General features: G+C 40.5%; 1 protein-coding gene and 1 long non-coding RNA gene across 3 annotated transcripts; one reads left to right on the top strand and one right to left on the bottom strand.

The window, feature by feature from the left end:
• Positions 1-2,810: 2,810 nt before the first annotated feature.
• metap1d (methionyl aminopeptidase type 1D (mitochondrial)) lies at positions 2,811-7,355 on the top strand. 2 transcript variants are annotated; one of them, XM_030401757.1, is made up of 10 exons: positions 2,811-2,882; positions 3,950-4,110; positions 4,353-4,477; positions 4,565-4,713; positions 5,232-5,274; positions 5,386-5,549; positions 5,630-5,727; positions 6,333-6,380; positions 6,466-6,544; positions 6,707-7,355. In XM_030401757.1, exons 2-10 carry the CDS (start codon positions 4,047-4,049, stop codon positions 6,789-6,791), a joined length of 855 nt encoding a protein of 284 aa, XP_030257617.1. In that variant the 5' UTR covers positions 2,811-2,882; positions 3,950-4,046; the 3' UTR covers positions 6,792-7,355. The 2 variants fall into 2 exon arrangements, with proteins under 2 accessions (XP_030257617.1, XP_030257615.1); XM_030401755.1 differs by having other exon boundaries at positions 4,328-4,477.
• A 1,347-nt stretch (positions 7,356-8,702) lies between these two features.
• Positions 8,703-12,831, bottom strand: LOC115573052 (uncharacterized). The gene is made up of 2 exons (XR_003982209.1): positions 11,943-12,831; positions 8,703-10,842 (listed from the first exon to the last, which is right to left on the bottom strand). It is a non-coding gene; the product is annotated as an uncharacterized LOC115573052 (long non-coding RNA).
• Positions 12,832-14,060: the final 1,229 nt, after the last annotated feature.

Raw genomic sequence — 14,060 nt, 5'->3', positions numbered from 1 at the left:
GGAAACTGAAGATCCCGTCTCTGTTGCGACAACATTGGTGACAATTGGTTCTTTCACAAAATATTAACAAAATTACTTTGTTGATAAATAAACATCAATGAAGAAGATATAATATAATGACTGAGTGGGTAAACACAAGTATTAGAACAAGTAGAACAGTCTGGTAAGTTCAGAAAATTACATCACTTTAATACAGTAACCATAAAACAAGACACAAGACAATTTATAGTTTCATATCACGATTAGATATGATATCTTTATATTGCCCAGCCCTAAAACATCTGTTATGGTTATTACACATTAATGTGTAAAAGCCCTTTTCCATGTGATGGTTAAAAAGTGCAGGTGTCAGTAATACGGTTAAAAATGGAATTTTATTTCTTTTCAAATTTTATTTTGCTGCTGCTGTTTCAGCATCCTTTTATTGTTCACGAAAGCTCACTGTCACACTCACTTGCGTGGCTTTTTGTGGCACTTTAAAAACTGTTATTAATGTTATTAGCTGTATATGTGGTTTCGCCATTACAACAAGTCAACATGTCAGGGCTTTTTTTTGTCAACTGACACTCCTTTTTTTTATTTATCTGAGCTCTGTCTCTCAATCTATACTGGCTTTGTTCCAACCAGTACGTCCAGTAGGTGTTACAATTGTTTATTTTTGTGCTGGGAAATGTTTTCCCTTTTTGTCTGTTGAAAGGGGCAATAGCTTATCTCACTGACCTTGGTGAGGTGTCTATATGAGATGCCACCAGTGTTTGTTGTCACTGATAAGGCAGTGACCTATTACAGCCCCGCCACTACCTGCACTACAGCACAGCACCAGCGATGGCCTGTGTTGTGTACATTTGTTTAACTATTGCAGTTTGAGATAATGTCCTATTTGTGTTCAGTGGTATTTATGGTTTCAGAGGGCTGGGGTTAAAATTCCTTCACCTGCATCAGGCTTAAAAGTTTCTTGAAGATGTTTCACCTCTCAAGCTTCTTCAGTTTTAACTAACTGGAGGGAAGACACAGGCTTTAAACCCTGTAGGAATGTCCATACAGAATCGGTAAGGACACATGTGAGCTCTGAGTTTTAGAGTTGTTAGGGCCAATTGTTGGTTGTTGACCCAACTTTCCTTCTTGTGGGATTTTACAGCTAGTTGAGCCCACATGTGAATGCTTGTTAAGATGTCTGGGGAGGGAACTCTTTACTGCGTTGCAGGAGGGTGACAAGACTGAGGTGAAGTTAGTTTTGGGTTGAATATTGGACAGACATTCTTTCCGGGGAGCTCTTACTCAGTTTCAGGTCAGGCCTTTAGGTCAGGCAACAGGGAGGAGCTGAATGCTGTGCAGAAGGAGCAAAGGAAGAAGATCCGAGAGGAGAAGAACAGCTACAGGAGAAAGATGGAGAACCAGCTGCAGCAGAGCAACGTCAGTGGAGTCTAGAAAACCCTTAAAACCATCTCAGGGCAGAGGAAACCTCAGCTGCCGGGGATCAGACGTAAGTAAACGATCAAAACTTATTCCTCAATAGGTCTGACCAGACAACCACCCCTCCCCCAGCCCGGTCATCTCTGCTGGCCCCCACCACCTCTTCTACCCCCCCGTTTACTGCCCCATTAACACCTATACCTACCTTTTCACTGCATTCCACTTGCAGACACTCCCCGCTTGACCCCCCTGACATTCCACCATCTCCGCAACCAGACATTCAGCACCCCTGCTCCAATCTGCCTCTCTCCACAATCCAGGTAAGACACAAGCTGAGGAAGATGAAGGCAAACAAGGCTACGTGTCCAGAAGGGATCAGCCCCAGGCTCCTCAATTCCAGTACAGACCAGCTGTGCAGGATTGTGGAGTACCGCTTCAGCATGAGCAACCAAAGTGTGTGAAGAAGAGGTATCGCAGGTCCTTCCTTCTTGCTGCTGTCAGACTTTACAACCAGCACTGCTCCCAGTAGAACTCACTTGTGCACTGTGCAATACAAACTCTACACATAACTCACATTTCTCATTTTGGTTAGATAACTAACTGGGATGTTTTCATACCCATATTTATTATTAATTGCTAAAAATACACTGCCACACTGTTTCTATTTTACATATTATTCATATATGAGTCTATTTCTCTTTCTAACCTTTTATTATATTGTTTATTTTGCACCATTATTATTGTTTATCGTTAAATTGAACAATGGCTCAAATGACCTGGAAGCTATTGAGAAAAACAGCCAGTGTTTTCATAAAAAAATTGGGATTTTTTTGGTGATGGTGATGTTAATCAAAAATAGAAATTCATGTAAAATCCAATAGAAACAGGTGTCTCTCAATCTACCAGTATAACAAGACATTTTGGCATTGATTTTGAGTCAATGGCTCAAATGACCTGGAAGCTATTGAAAAAAAAAACGCCAGTGTATTCACAAAAAATGGCAACTTTTCTTTAAAATATTCATGAAAAACAAAAAATTCTTATACTAAAACTAATAAAAACATTCCACCCATGTAACAAGACGTTTAGGCATCGCTTTAATATATTCATGTATGGGATGGGATGTTTGAAAACAATAATAAACAAGAAAAGAAAGACATTTAGCACCTTTGTAGGGAGATATTCTATCATCTATTAAAATGTTAGTGCGAAAAAAAAAACCATACCATACTGTTTTCATTGTTTATTTTTTATTTCATTTATTTGTTTCATCTGTTAGATCTCTAAAATCTGCCAGTCTTTTTCATCAACGATGCCCAAAATATTTTTTTTTTCTTAGTTTTTCTCCATAAAATATTTTTTGTTTTGTTTTGTTTTGTTTTCGTGCGTCACGTGACTCGCGCACCACGTGACCACCAGCAAAAAAAACATGGCGGCCCCCTGTGCTGCAGGACGCGCTACAAGATCAGGTACTGAGCTCAGACACTGTCCGGGAACAGAGGAGCTGCGGGGCACTGACGACTTCTATACCTGCCGGCTCTAGTAACGGACGAAATACACGACTCGTTCAACAAACACATTAAAATACGACGTGACAGTTTGTTTGTAGAGTGGTGCCGTGTTTGCTAGCTGGTGTTAGCTTGCTACTTAGCCTTACCTAACAGCTAACTTTGTTGTAATGTCAAGCGAAGCTGGGCTCGTTTATAGACTTAATTCACATCCAGCAGTGACGAGTCTAATTGACTTCATTACTGGAGTGGATCAGGTGTTGATGGACAGACAAACAAACACTCAGTCAGTGTGTTATCAGCTTTAGCGAGTTGTGCTGAAGCTAAACGGTCAGTTGATGCACTAAACTAGAATTGTAGTGAATCACAACACCATTATTGTTGTGCAAGTTACTTTCAAAATGCAGTATATTGGATATAACCAGTTCCCTTCAATTTAAAGTAATGTACTACCTTACAATATCAATGTCTGTGGAGAATAATATATTAATTATTAAACTACTTGTCTAGTTACTTTCATCAAAATGCCCAAATAACCTATAAAGAACAATACAATAGCCTAGATCTTTTTAACTGTACGGATGGCCTTGGACATAGTGATGAACAGGCAGACAAAGGCTCAAAGTCTTATATATTATGAGAAACTAATAAATATTTTTAATTGGATTACTCTTAGTCCAATGTTACCCATCCCCTCTCTAAGTTTATTGTTGAGCTGTGAAATATCCTGCGTGTCTCTGTCACAGCTATTTAATAAACATATTTGTTGGATCATTGCAAAGGTTGTCTGTTTATGTAAATATACTGTGTATAGAAGAACATCAGCTAATATATAGTTATTTAGAATACTTGTTCAGCCTTATATGGGTATCGGCCCCAAAATCCATTATCAGACTTTATTAACCTTAATGTGAATAAAACCTTTAAAACATGATCTGTAAACATTTCTGCCCGAGTCACACAGATCTGTACCTGAATGGAAATAGTGATTGCTTAACAGTTATCAATGTTGCTTTCTTTTCCTTCAGGACTGGGTGTTATCCTGCAGAGACTTTGTTGTCTAAGGAACTTCGGACCCCCCACAGCCCTCCTGTGTCAGCAGCATCGTCGCTTCTTTTGGAGGAAATGGAAAAGTTCTCACAACGTAGTTCGCCCGGCTACTGTCAGGCCTGCCTATGCAGTACCCAAGGTACAGAGCCTTGTATTCCCTGAGAAGTATTCTCATTGGATATAGAAAAATAGAAGTTACATCACTGATTACTTGTAGTTTTAGGTTTTACATTCTTTTATTGTGGAAGTCAGCTCCTTCACAGCATGATTTTTATTGCAGTTTGGTCTCTAACTCCTTGGGACAACAATATGAGCCACCTTCTGTATCCTGTCTCTCCTCTTTCCCCTGACTGTAGCACATTGTGCGGCCTGACTATGTAGACACCAGACTGGTGCCAGAATGGCCCGACTACATAGAGATCAAAGGTCAAGAGCAGATCGAAGGCCTTGCCAGAGCATGTCAGCTGGCCAGACATGTTCTTCTACTAGCTGGAAGCAATCTGAAGGTAATCACCTACTCACAACAAGTAATATGTGTGTTTCTATATTGTGAAAAGACAACGCTACAATTATATGACCTCTGTCTCTTCCAGGTTGGTATGACAACAGATGAAATAGACTTCATCGTGCACCAGGAGACAATCAAGCACAACGCCTACCCATCCCCTCTCAGATACGGAGGATTCCCCAAGTCAGTCTGTACATCTGTGAACAACGTGGTCTGTCATGGCATACCTGACAGGTAAACAGGCAGGACTTCGATTCACAGCACTTAGATCACACTTAGAGAATATCACTCCTGATGAGAGGTGAGATGCTGGGCTTGGTACAAACTCAAGAAATCTATACATATAGTGACACCTAGTTTTCACAGTGGGAAGTGCAACATGTCTTTTTTTTTAGATGCTACCAGAGGGAAAATAAACTATGTCAATGAGAAAATTATTTTTTAGCTTAGAAGTTAATCACCTTTAATAACATTTAGATTAATGGTTGTGATTTAAAATCTTTAAGTATAGCACTTTTTATGGATATTTTGAATTATGAAGTATGGAAATCTGTGTCTCTGTCATTTCAGAGCTCATATTGGATAGTGTTTCTTGTTCTTCAATAAATGTACAACATGTAGACATATAATGTATATTTCAAAGGTGGGGTGCCATGAGGACGTCCACAATGAATTGTACTATAATGTATTATAGTAAAAACATTAAATAATCTTATGAATATAAGGGAATCATTACTTTTTTCGTCCCGCAGTCGCCAGCTTCTAGACGGAGATATCATCAACGTTGACGTCACTGTGAGTCGATGCCTTAACAGACGCAGTCAAACAAACCCAAAGATATTTCTGCAAATGTGTTCAGTCGGAGCAACGCCGCTCTCATAACCGACCTCTGCCTGTCCATCATAGGTGTATTTGGACGGTTACCATGGTGACACCTCAGAAACCTTCTTGATTGGCGAGGTGGATGAGGTTGGGCGGCGGTTGGTGGAAACCGCCAGGCGTTGCAGAGACGAGGCCATCGCTGCCTGCAAGCCGGGTGCACAGCTGAGTGTTATAGGAAATACTATCAGGTACACACACAATGAATGCATACACATGCCATATAGTTAACACCTTTTTCTAAATAATATCTTTTGTGTCCTGTTGGCAGTGAAATAGCCCATGCCAGTGGCTTCAAAGTGTGCCCTTATTTCATTGGACACGGAATAGGCTCCTACTTTCACTGCTACCCTGAGATCTGGCACCACGGTAGGTTTGTGTCTGTGCTCGAATGATGTGGTAAACACCTGCGTGAGACCAAGAGTTCAACACTAGAACCTACTTTTATGTCTCCGTGTGTTTGTGTGCATTTATACTTGATGTTCAGGGTTCCCTGAGCGGCAAGCGAGAAGCGAAAAAAATCTGGTGATTCATTTTTGAAGTTTGATTTTAATTGTTTTCTCTGCCGTGCTCAAGAAAGGCTGAAAAAAAGGTTTTGCCTGGATAATTTTTTGCAGACACTCATTTTTCTAATTATTTGTTATTGTAATACTCATTTTGGCCACAAGAGGCTTTATTCAACACTACCCAATGTTCTAGATAGGAATAAAAGCATACATATTTTCTTTTCATGGTACATATATTGTGTGTTAGCATGTTATGTAACATTATTCACAGATTTCTTTTGGCTGAAATTGTATTTTAATCATGGCTGGATCACCAGATTGTTTTTCTGATTTGCCGCTGTGGGCTTCTGTAATACTCATGTTAGGGTTATTTTTATTTTATGAGACAAGGATATTAAAAACATGCCCATGATGCCAACAGGCCTTTTTTATTGTTAACAACAGAACTCTTTTTCTCTTTATTTGTAGCTAATGACAATGACATGACCATGGACGAGGGGATGTCTTTCACAATAGGTTAGTTACCCTTTTACAATTTTTACATGCGCTTGAAGATATCAGTGTTTCGAGCATGGGGCTGATATTGTCTGTTGATTTGTAGAGCCCATACTGATGGAGGGGTCTGTAGAGTTTAAAATACTGAAGGACAAGTGGACCGCAGTGTCTGCAGATGATAAAAGGTAGGTGGAGGACGACCAAAAATATCCTAGCTTTGTGTTTGTAGCTGTTATTGTAGCAAAACCCTTTTTTTTCCCTTGCATATGTGGCCCCTGGAAATATTGAATTATTCCTTCATAATCCTTGACATGCATTGTGTTTTATTTTAACTGACATTCATGCAGGTCAGCTCAGTTTGAACACACGGTCGTCATCACCTCTGACGGAGTGGAAATTCTCACTTCACTGCCAGAAGAGAGCAACGTGTGACATCGACTGTTAGAAAACTCTTAATGTCAACCAGGAACCTGAACGGTGGTCACATTTTACAGGAGTGTGCCTTGTCTAGCTTTAAAGTGCACAAAAGGAATTTAACTTTATTTTTACTTTAAATTATTAAGTGGGGATTACACATACATTATCTACCTGTTGACCTTAGTCAGCTGTGACTAAGGTTTTTTTTTTTCTTCCACTCTTGACTGAAGCATATACAGAGAAAAAGTGGCTGCTGGCTCATCTTCCTAAAGTTGAGATATATGCGGGTCTCCGTGTTTACATTGTTAGTGTAAAGAGTTCTTTTCTTAGCACTTTAGCAACTGACAAGTGTAGCTAAGCTTTATTTTTAAAAGAAAGATTTGTGCAATCCTCTATGCCAGTCTGATAGTTCAACAGAGCCCATGCGACTTAAGTGATTTTTTTTTTTTACAGTTAAGACAGATTTGTTAATGTTGAATAGGAGAAGCACGAGCAGGCTCTTAGCCTTAGACTTGCCACCAGCCAAACACTGTAAAATGTCTCGACTGTTTAATAAAATCACAAAACTTTTACCATAAATATATTGTGTGTATTCATTTAACTGTTCCAAATATTTTGTCTAATATTCATTTTTACATCGCCATCGTCTAAATGCCGTTTCGAAGTCTTCTGTAAACTGCAACGTAAACGTCTCAGTTAGTGTTTTACAGAAACTTTTCTCATTTTCTGATTCATTTAAACCTCCCAGAATCCCAGAAATGTCACAGAGGACGTGACCTCAGTGTCCTTAGCTTAGCTCAGTAGCTCGTGATCAAGAGATATTGTGCACCCTAGATTAGAGATATTGCATCACTACTGTTTGTGAAAATCTTATAGGAGGGCGAGTTGTAGTCATAGCCAAGTATAGCCAGTAGATAGCAGTACGCACTTTAGTAAATTGTACTTGGAACATGTTGCAGCCAGCACAGGCCTCTCATTTGTACATTTAAACACTCAAAAGACCCAAAAAAAATGAGCATAAACTCTTAGTTTGTGTCAGCCGGTCTTATTATGTTGAAGTCAGCAGTGTTAGATTAATCACAATTAGGTGTCACTAATGAATTGCCATGGGAAATCTACTCACATGCTCACTTTCATTCATCATTGTATCAATAAATATTATTATATCAAGTGATTTCCCTGACAGAGGGGGATTTCAGAGAATCATCAGACTTAGTTTCCAAAGTACAAAAGATTGATTGAGCGCGCTCAAGTCAGAAATCTGGATGAAAGTGCTGCTTGTGGGTTTTGTAAATTCCAGACATAGCAACACCCTCGAGTGCTATCGTTTGTCTACAGGTTGATTTAATAAAGAAATTGAGAGGCCAAATATCACACGGGGATCTTTCTCTATTGACTTCATCTAATTAAAACCTGCATGAATCTCTTTTCTCTCATGACTTCTCACTGTGATTAGAGCACAAATGACAGGTTTGTTAAGTTTGGATTGCAGTGTGCAGCATGTGAGTGATTAAAAAGCTTCTTTCTGTCAACGTTACGAAGTCTCTAATGAGTCTGTTCGTCCATGGATCACTTTAAAATTAGATGTTTTTTTCTTAATGATACTTCTTAACGCCACTGCGACTGAGGAGAGCGCGCCGAAGTGAAGGATGTGCGGACAAAAACAGGAGGAGAAATTGGATTCCGGCCCACTGGGTGTGTTTTCACTTCCTGCCAATGTACTGTTGAGCGTCTGTGTGTGTGTGTGTGTGGGTGTGTGTGTGTGTGTGTGTTGCTGTGCTCATGCCAGTGCCAGTTTGTGGGTGGGGCAGGAAGGTTCATACGAATAAGGTGGGTCTGCTTATCAGTAGTCTGGTCATGTTCAGCCAGGAAATGATTCACATATAATAATCTGATCTAATGCAATATAAATGACAATGATGATGATGATGATTGCATGAACACTTTTTATTGACCCTGAGGGACAAAATCGGAATTTAAAGCCCTAAAGAAAGACGTCCTGATATATTGTACTGTAGAGCACATTCTTAGGTTATTTGCTGAAGCAGTGCAGTTGGTTGTCAGGGTAGGGCGTGTGTGTGTTGTGTGTGGCTGAAGGAGTGTGAGCTTCCAGTAAACCAGGACAGGCATCACATAAACAAGTCTTAATGATGTCCTCCCACCAGCATACGTTTCATAAGAAATGAAAAAGGATAGAAGAAGTTTGACAGCAAGAATGAGAGAAAGTGAGGCAAAGAGCAGAAGGTAGATGCTAAGGGGGGAGTAGAGGTAGGGCAAGAGGCAATTATTTGGGGAGGAGCAGGGAGTGGCAGGGTGAGGTGTTGGATCGTGGTCATGAATTCTCTCCACTGCCTATAATTCTTTTCCTGCATGTTGGGACTCATTCCTGCTCTCTCCTCTCGCTCTGCGGAGCCGCTGTGGAGCCTCGCCTGTTTATGTTGAGGAATCTCTTTGGAGTTAAACCTTGAAATTACAAAATATTGTATTGTTCTGAAACTGAGATGTCGTGGGTTGTTATCGCCTCAACCAGCAAGGCAGATTATTAGATTAACAGTGTCAACATATTGAAATCAATGAAGCACTTATAGATGTAGAAGTCTGCGTGAAATCTTTGAGTCTGACAAAAGTTAATTGGAAAATGACTCGGGTGAAACATTCTTGCAAAAACTGGAAAAATGTTCAATAACTACAGTACGAACATCTGCAGAAGTAATTAACCAACACTCAACTAATATATCACAACTGTATATTTAACTGTTGTGACTTTTACGGCAACATGTTGAGTTTAAACTGCCCAGAACCAAAAGCACAATATTATCCCCAAAAGTCATTTTCTAAATGTCCATAATGGTCGTTTATCATTATCCATATTTTTAAGAACATGCAGATAAACAATTTCCAGGAGCATTTTTATTCAAAATCAAACCATTTGGGACAAAAAATTGGTGGAACATTCTCTGAAGGCAATATAATAAATGTGCAATATCGAAGAATTTTCTTTTAAAACAGAAAAATTTGCTAAACAAAATGTGAATAAATAGCTATTTTGATGTGACGTCAGAGACGGCTATGCATTTGGCTGCAGAGATGTCGACTGAAGTTAGCATGCTAATCAGCTAGCCTCGTTTCTGCTGCCTCCCCTCTTGATCCTTTCCCTATGTACAACTTTCCTTTCCCCATCTGACCCTGCACAGTCCTGGTTGGACCAGCTGTTAATCACCTCTGTACTGTATTCTTGTAGTCGAACTAGCCCATCTCAGTCTAAGAGGCTGTTCTGTTCTGTTCTGGCCCCACTCCCCACCAGGCTGATCCAAGGCTTCTGTGCTTGTATGTAACCTATTAATATGTGCAGAGAAACTCCTAGTCTTGACCGCTAGCTGCACGATTAAGCGAACTCACGTCAGCAACAGTTAGCGGCACTCTTGTGAAGATCTGCACCTTTTTTGTTTGGAGCATGAATTTGACAGGTGGCCAGTTCTTTCATATTGCACCTTTAAAATCTAATAGTGTGTTGTTTCAGAGTTTGAATCCTGCATCTTTGCATCACTTGTTTTTTTTATTATTAGTTTTTAATCCAATTTCTTCCTTGGCCTCGAAAGAGTATTTAATCTCAGATCTATTTCCTTTATATCAGCTGTTATTTGGTCAACACCTCTCCTAGATGTTGTATTGTACAGCTTCCTGTCTTGTTAATGTTGGAATTCTGTGCGGCCGTGACAGAGGTGTACGTTCTCTGTTTGTTTTTACAATGCAAAACCTAACAACAGATAACACCACACTGCTCAGCCATGAACCATAAAACACTGATGCTAAAGATGAGTTCATATCTGCCATCATTCACTGGACCAACGTGTGAGGACACCTCCGTCTCTCTCTGTTAACAATTAACAACAACAGTTGTTCTGTAACTACTGGATGAGTAGATAATGTGTAATGTTTCTCCCACGCTCTCACATTCCAGGTGTGCACTGCATACCTACCTTCGTCCCTGTATATGTGTGATATATCACACTCACCTGGGATCTCAACGAGGAGCGCCGCATGAATTCTTGGTTTCCTTGGTGACCTGCAAAAAAGGGACGTATCGTTTTCAGACCTGTGGAGGCAGATCTCTCTGACACATGCACAGATGGCATGTGCCGGATTTGTCTGAGTAACCCTCTCTCTGCGGAGACTTAGTCAAAGCACCCGAAGGCCAAGCAATAACAGCTGAGATTGTTTCTTGGAATCAAAACCTGTGCTAGGACATGTAGCTGCAAGGTAATGTTGAATCAGTAAACACCTCTGGTGTCTCTACAGTTACGGGAACCACAAGAGAAAAGTTAGTTCACTGCACTCAGCCATCTTACATTCATAGTCACACCTTGTCCTTTGTCCAGTGATAGAAACTGCTACTCTCTGTGTTTCTCATTATGTGGTCAAGTTAGCTGTGGATAATTATCGCTGCAGCTACTCGTCCTATCAGTCAACATAATTTAGATTTGGTCTGTTTTTTTTGGCGATAAATAACACTCAAAATAGGGAGGTGGACCGGGTCAAAAAGCATCCAAAACTAACAAATCCCCTTAATGAACAATAACAAAACTAAGGTTAGCTTTTGTTGCAGTCTGTTAGCGGAGCGGAGAGAAACACTGACACGAGGCTTGTATAGCCAACTGAGAGAGAGATGGGGCAGGTCTCATTTTTCACATCATGTTACAAACCAGCCAATGAAAAAAAGTGATTAAAACCTGTAAATTATCAGCTCACATTTTACCATCTTAGTTAAACAGGCTGACATATCTCAGTCTGGACTAGAGCACCGGACGAGACGTTGCCGTCCCTAGAGCCATGCATGACTCAAATTAAATTTGACCTCATGCTGAATGGGAATATGACAAAAATCCACTTGGAGACTTGATTAATTCTTACAAATAGACAACGAGGTACAGAGAATTAATCTACCAGTTTACGATCTTAGTCTACGAGGTTAAACACACTTATACTGAGCGGTGTTTTTGAGTCAAATGAGGCCAAATACCCGATATGTGTGTCACAAGTTACAGTTAATTTACAAGAATGCATGTGTGTGTGTGTGTGTGTGTGTGTGTGTGGCAGAAGAAGACAACTGTAAACTCGAGTCACCAGACTGACGCAGGGAGAGTTCCCCCCTTGATTGACACTTACAAGGTTCTTAACTTTCTCTTTTGACCTCTTGACTGTTTCATGGTAAGGAATGCTTTTTGTCTTTTTAACGCGTCGGAAAAGTATTCTCGAGGGAGTGACCGGGTGCTCCCACGCCACAGAGCAGGAGCCCGAGTTCTCCCAGTGTGTAGCCTTGATTCTTGGTTGTATCTGTTTGGCTTCTGTGTGTCTCTTTGTCCCTTTGCGACCTCCCTGCCTCAAAACAACTGAAGCAGACCGCCAAAATAAGAGCATCAGTGACATTTTTTTGTTTGTGTAGAAGATGTTATGCAGCGCCGGAGGCATCTCTGAAAGGTCCCTGATAAATGCTGACTGTCTGCCTCTGTTGTTTTCTGAGATTCACAGAAACACACACACACACACACACACACACACACACACACACACACACACACTCATAAGCATACAGCTGCTGCTGAATGGTATTATAAGCCCGTCCAGTCTGAAGCTGCTTGAACAGTGATTGCGATCATGTGATTAAGTGATTACTAACTTCTTACCAATTCTCTCCCTCACACACACACACACACACACACACACACACACACACACACACACACACACAGGGCTGGACTCCTCTCAGACTGGTGACACACCTCATCAAACTGTGGTCTATCATAATTGGTGCTGACATGTGTGTGTTTGTGCGCTTCTGAGTGTGGGCCCGCATTCATAATCGTACCAGCGTGTGTGTGTGTGTGTGTGTGTGTCACTGTCTGTGCGGCAGCGGCATGCCTTCACAGCGTGTGGTGGTGGTCTGGTTTCCGCTCACAGGGTTGTGAAGTGGCCTGATGAAAGTTCACACATGGTGGCGGTGAGACAGGCCTGATCTCCTGTCGGGACCACAGCGCTACAACAGCTGGACTGAACCCACCGCAGATGTTTATCAGTGACAAGATAGTAAGCATTAGTCGTTTTTTAATGTCTGGTTACAAAACCATATTCACATTTTATTAGCCCTCAGAACAGAAGGGCTTTCAAGGATCATTGAAATGTTCTTGTTTCTCTGGAAGCTTCAGATAAATCAGAGCTTTCTACAAGTTGGAATCTAATAATTACGATACATCTGATATGACATGAACGCAGCATTCAACCCTTTCTGACTGATAAACATCTTCCGCTTTTAGTTTGTCATCCAGCCTTTCTACAAATAAAATCTGTTGACTCGAAGCCTAACCCGAAGTAACCCTGATGACATCATCGCAGAGGTGAAGACATTGCCATCTGATACCATCAGTAGGTGAGTCAACGTTGACATTATTACACCTGACACATGCTGGCCTGCAATATCGTATCTCATTCCCCGTATGCAGATGTTCCCATACGGTGCACAAGAGGTCACTGAATGGTTTGATGAGTATATGAATGATGTGAATCCTGCGCAGTGGCATTTCAAAGTCATCTGATCTCAATTTAAAGGAAACATATGATGCTTTTTGATGAGACGTTTAATGTCCTCGACAACCTCTGTAGTCTCATTTAAACAGTAGTTAGCAACCACCGTGTTTTCAGACACGTAAGCGCTTTACAATTAAGTTGTGGCACATGTAATGACTTATTTTAATGCTTTAGAATAAAACGGGTTAATATCTTTAGCCTGTGGTGGCCACAGACATTATTTCAGCCTCGTAGATTTTGAGAGGAGGGAACCGGTTGTACAAAAATGCGGATTTCTGTGTTTTAGGTCTATAAACTGCATAAAGGTTATAATGTTCAGTTACTGTTTCAGGTATTGTGAGATTTATTATTAGGAGTACATATAAATTAAACAGCAGCAAAGCAACATTTGCAAAAAAGGCAAAATTGGCTGCCTACAAACTGAAAAAAAGATGGAAAAGGTATTTTTCTGAGTTTACTTTCTCTTTTTTATTATTATTTCTTAGCATTTTATGGCTTTATTGATAGGACAGCTTCAGATATGATAGGAAACGAGGTAAGAGAGAACGGGAGACACACAGCAAAGGCCCCAAAACAGTTTTCCCTGACCGGGAATCGAACCCGGGCTGAATCCTAACCACTAGACCACCAGGGATCTAATCATCTATAGAGTCGACTGAGCTTTGTGTTAGATTATTTTATTTTTATTTGATAAGGAGACTT

This window comes from Sparus aurata, chromosome 21, assembly GCF_900880675.1.
Source record: "Sparus aurata chromosome 21, fSpaAur1.1, whole genome shotgun sequence".
NCBI classification, from domain to species: domain Eukaryota; kingdom Metazoa; phylum Chordata; class Actinopteri; order Spariformes; family Sparidae; genus Sparus; species Sparus aurata.
This window is presented reverse-complemented; position numbering and strand designations above follow the sequence as displayed.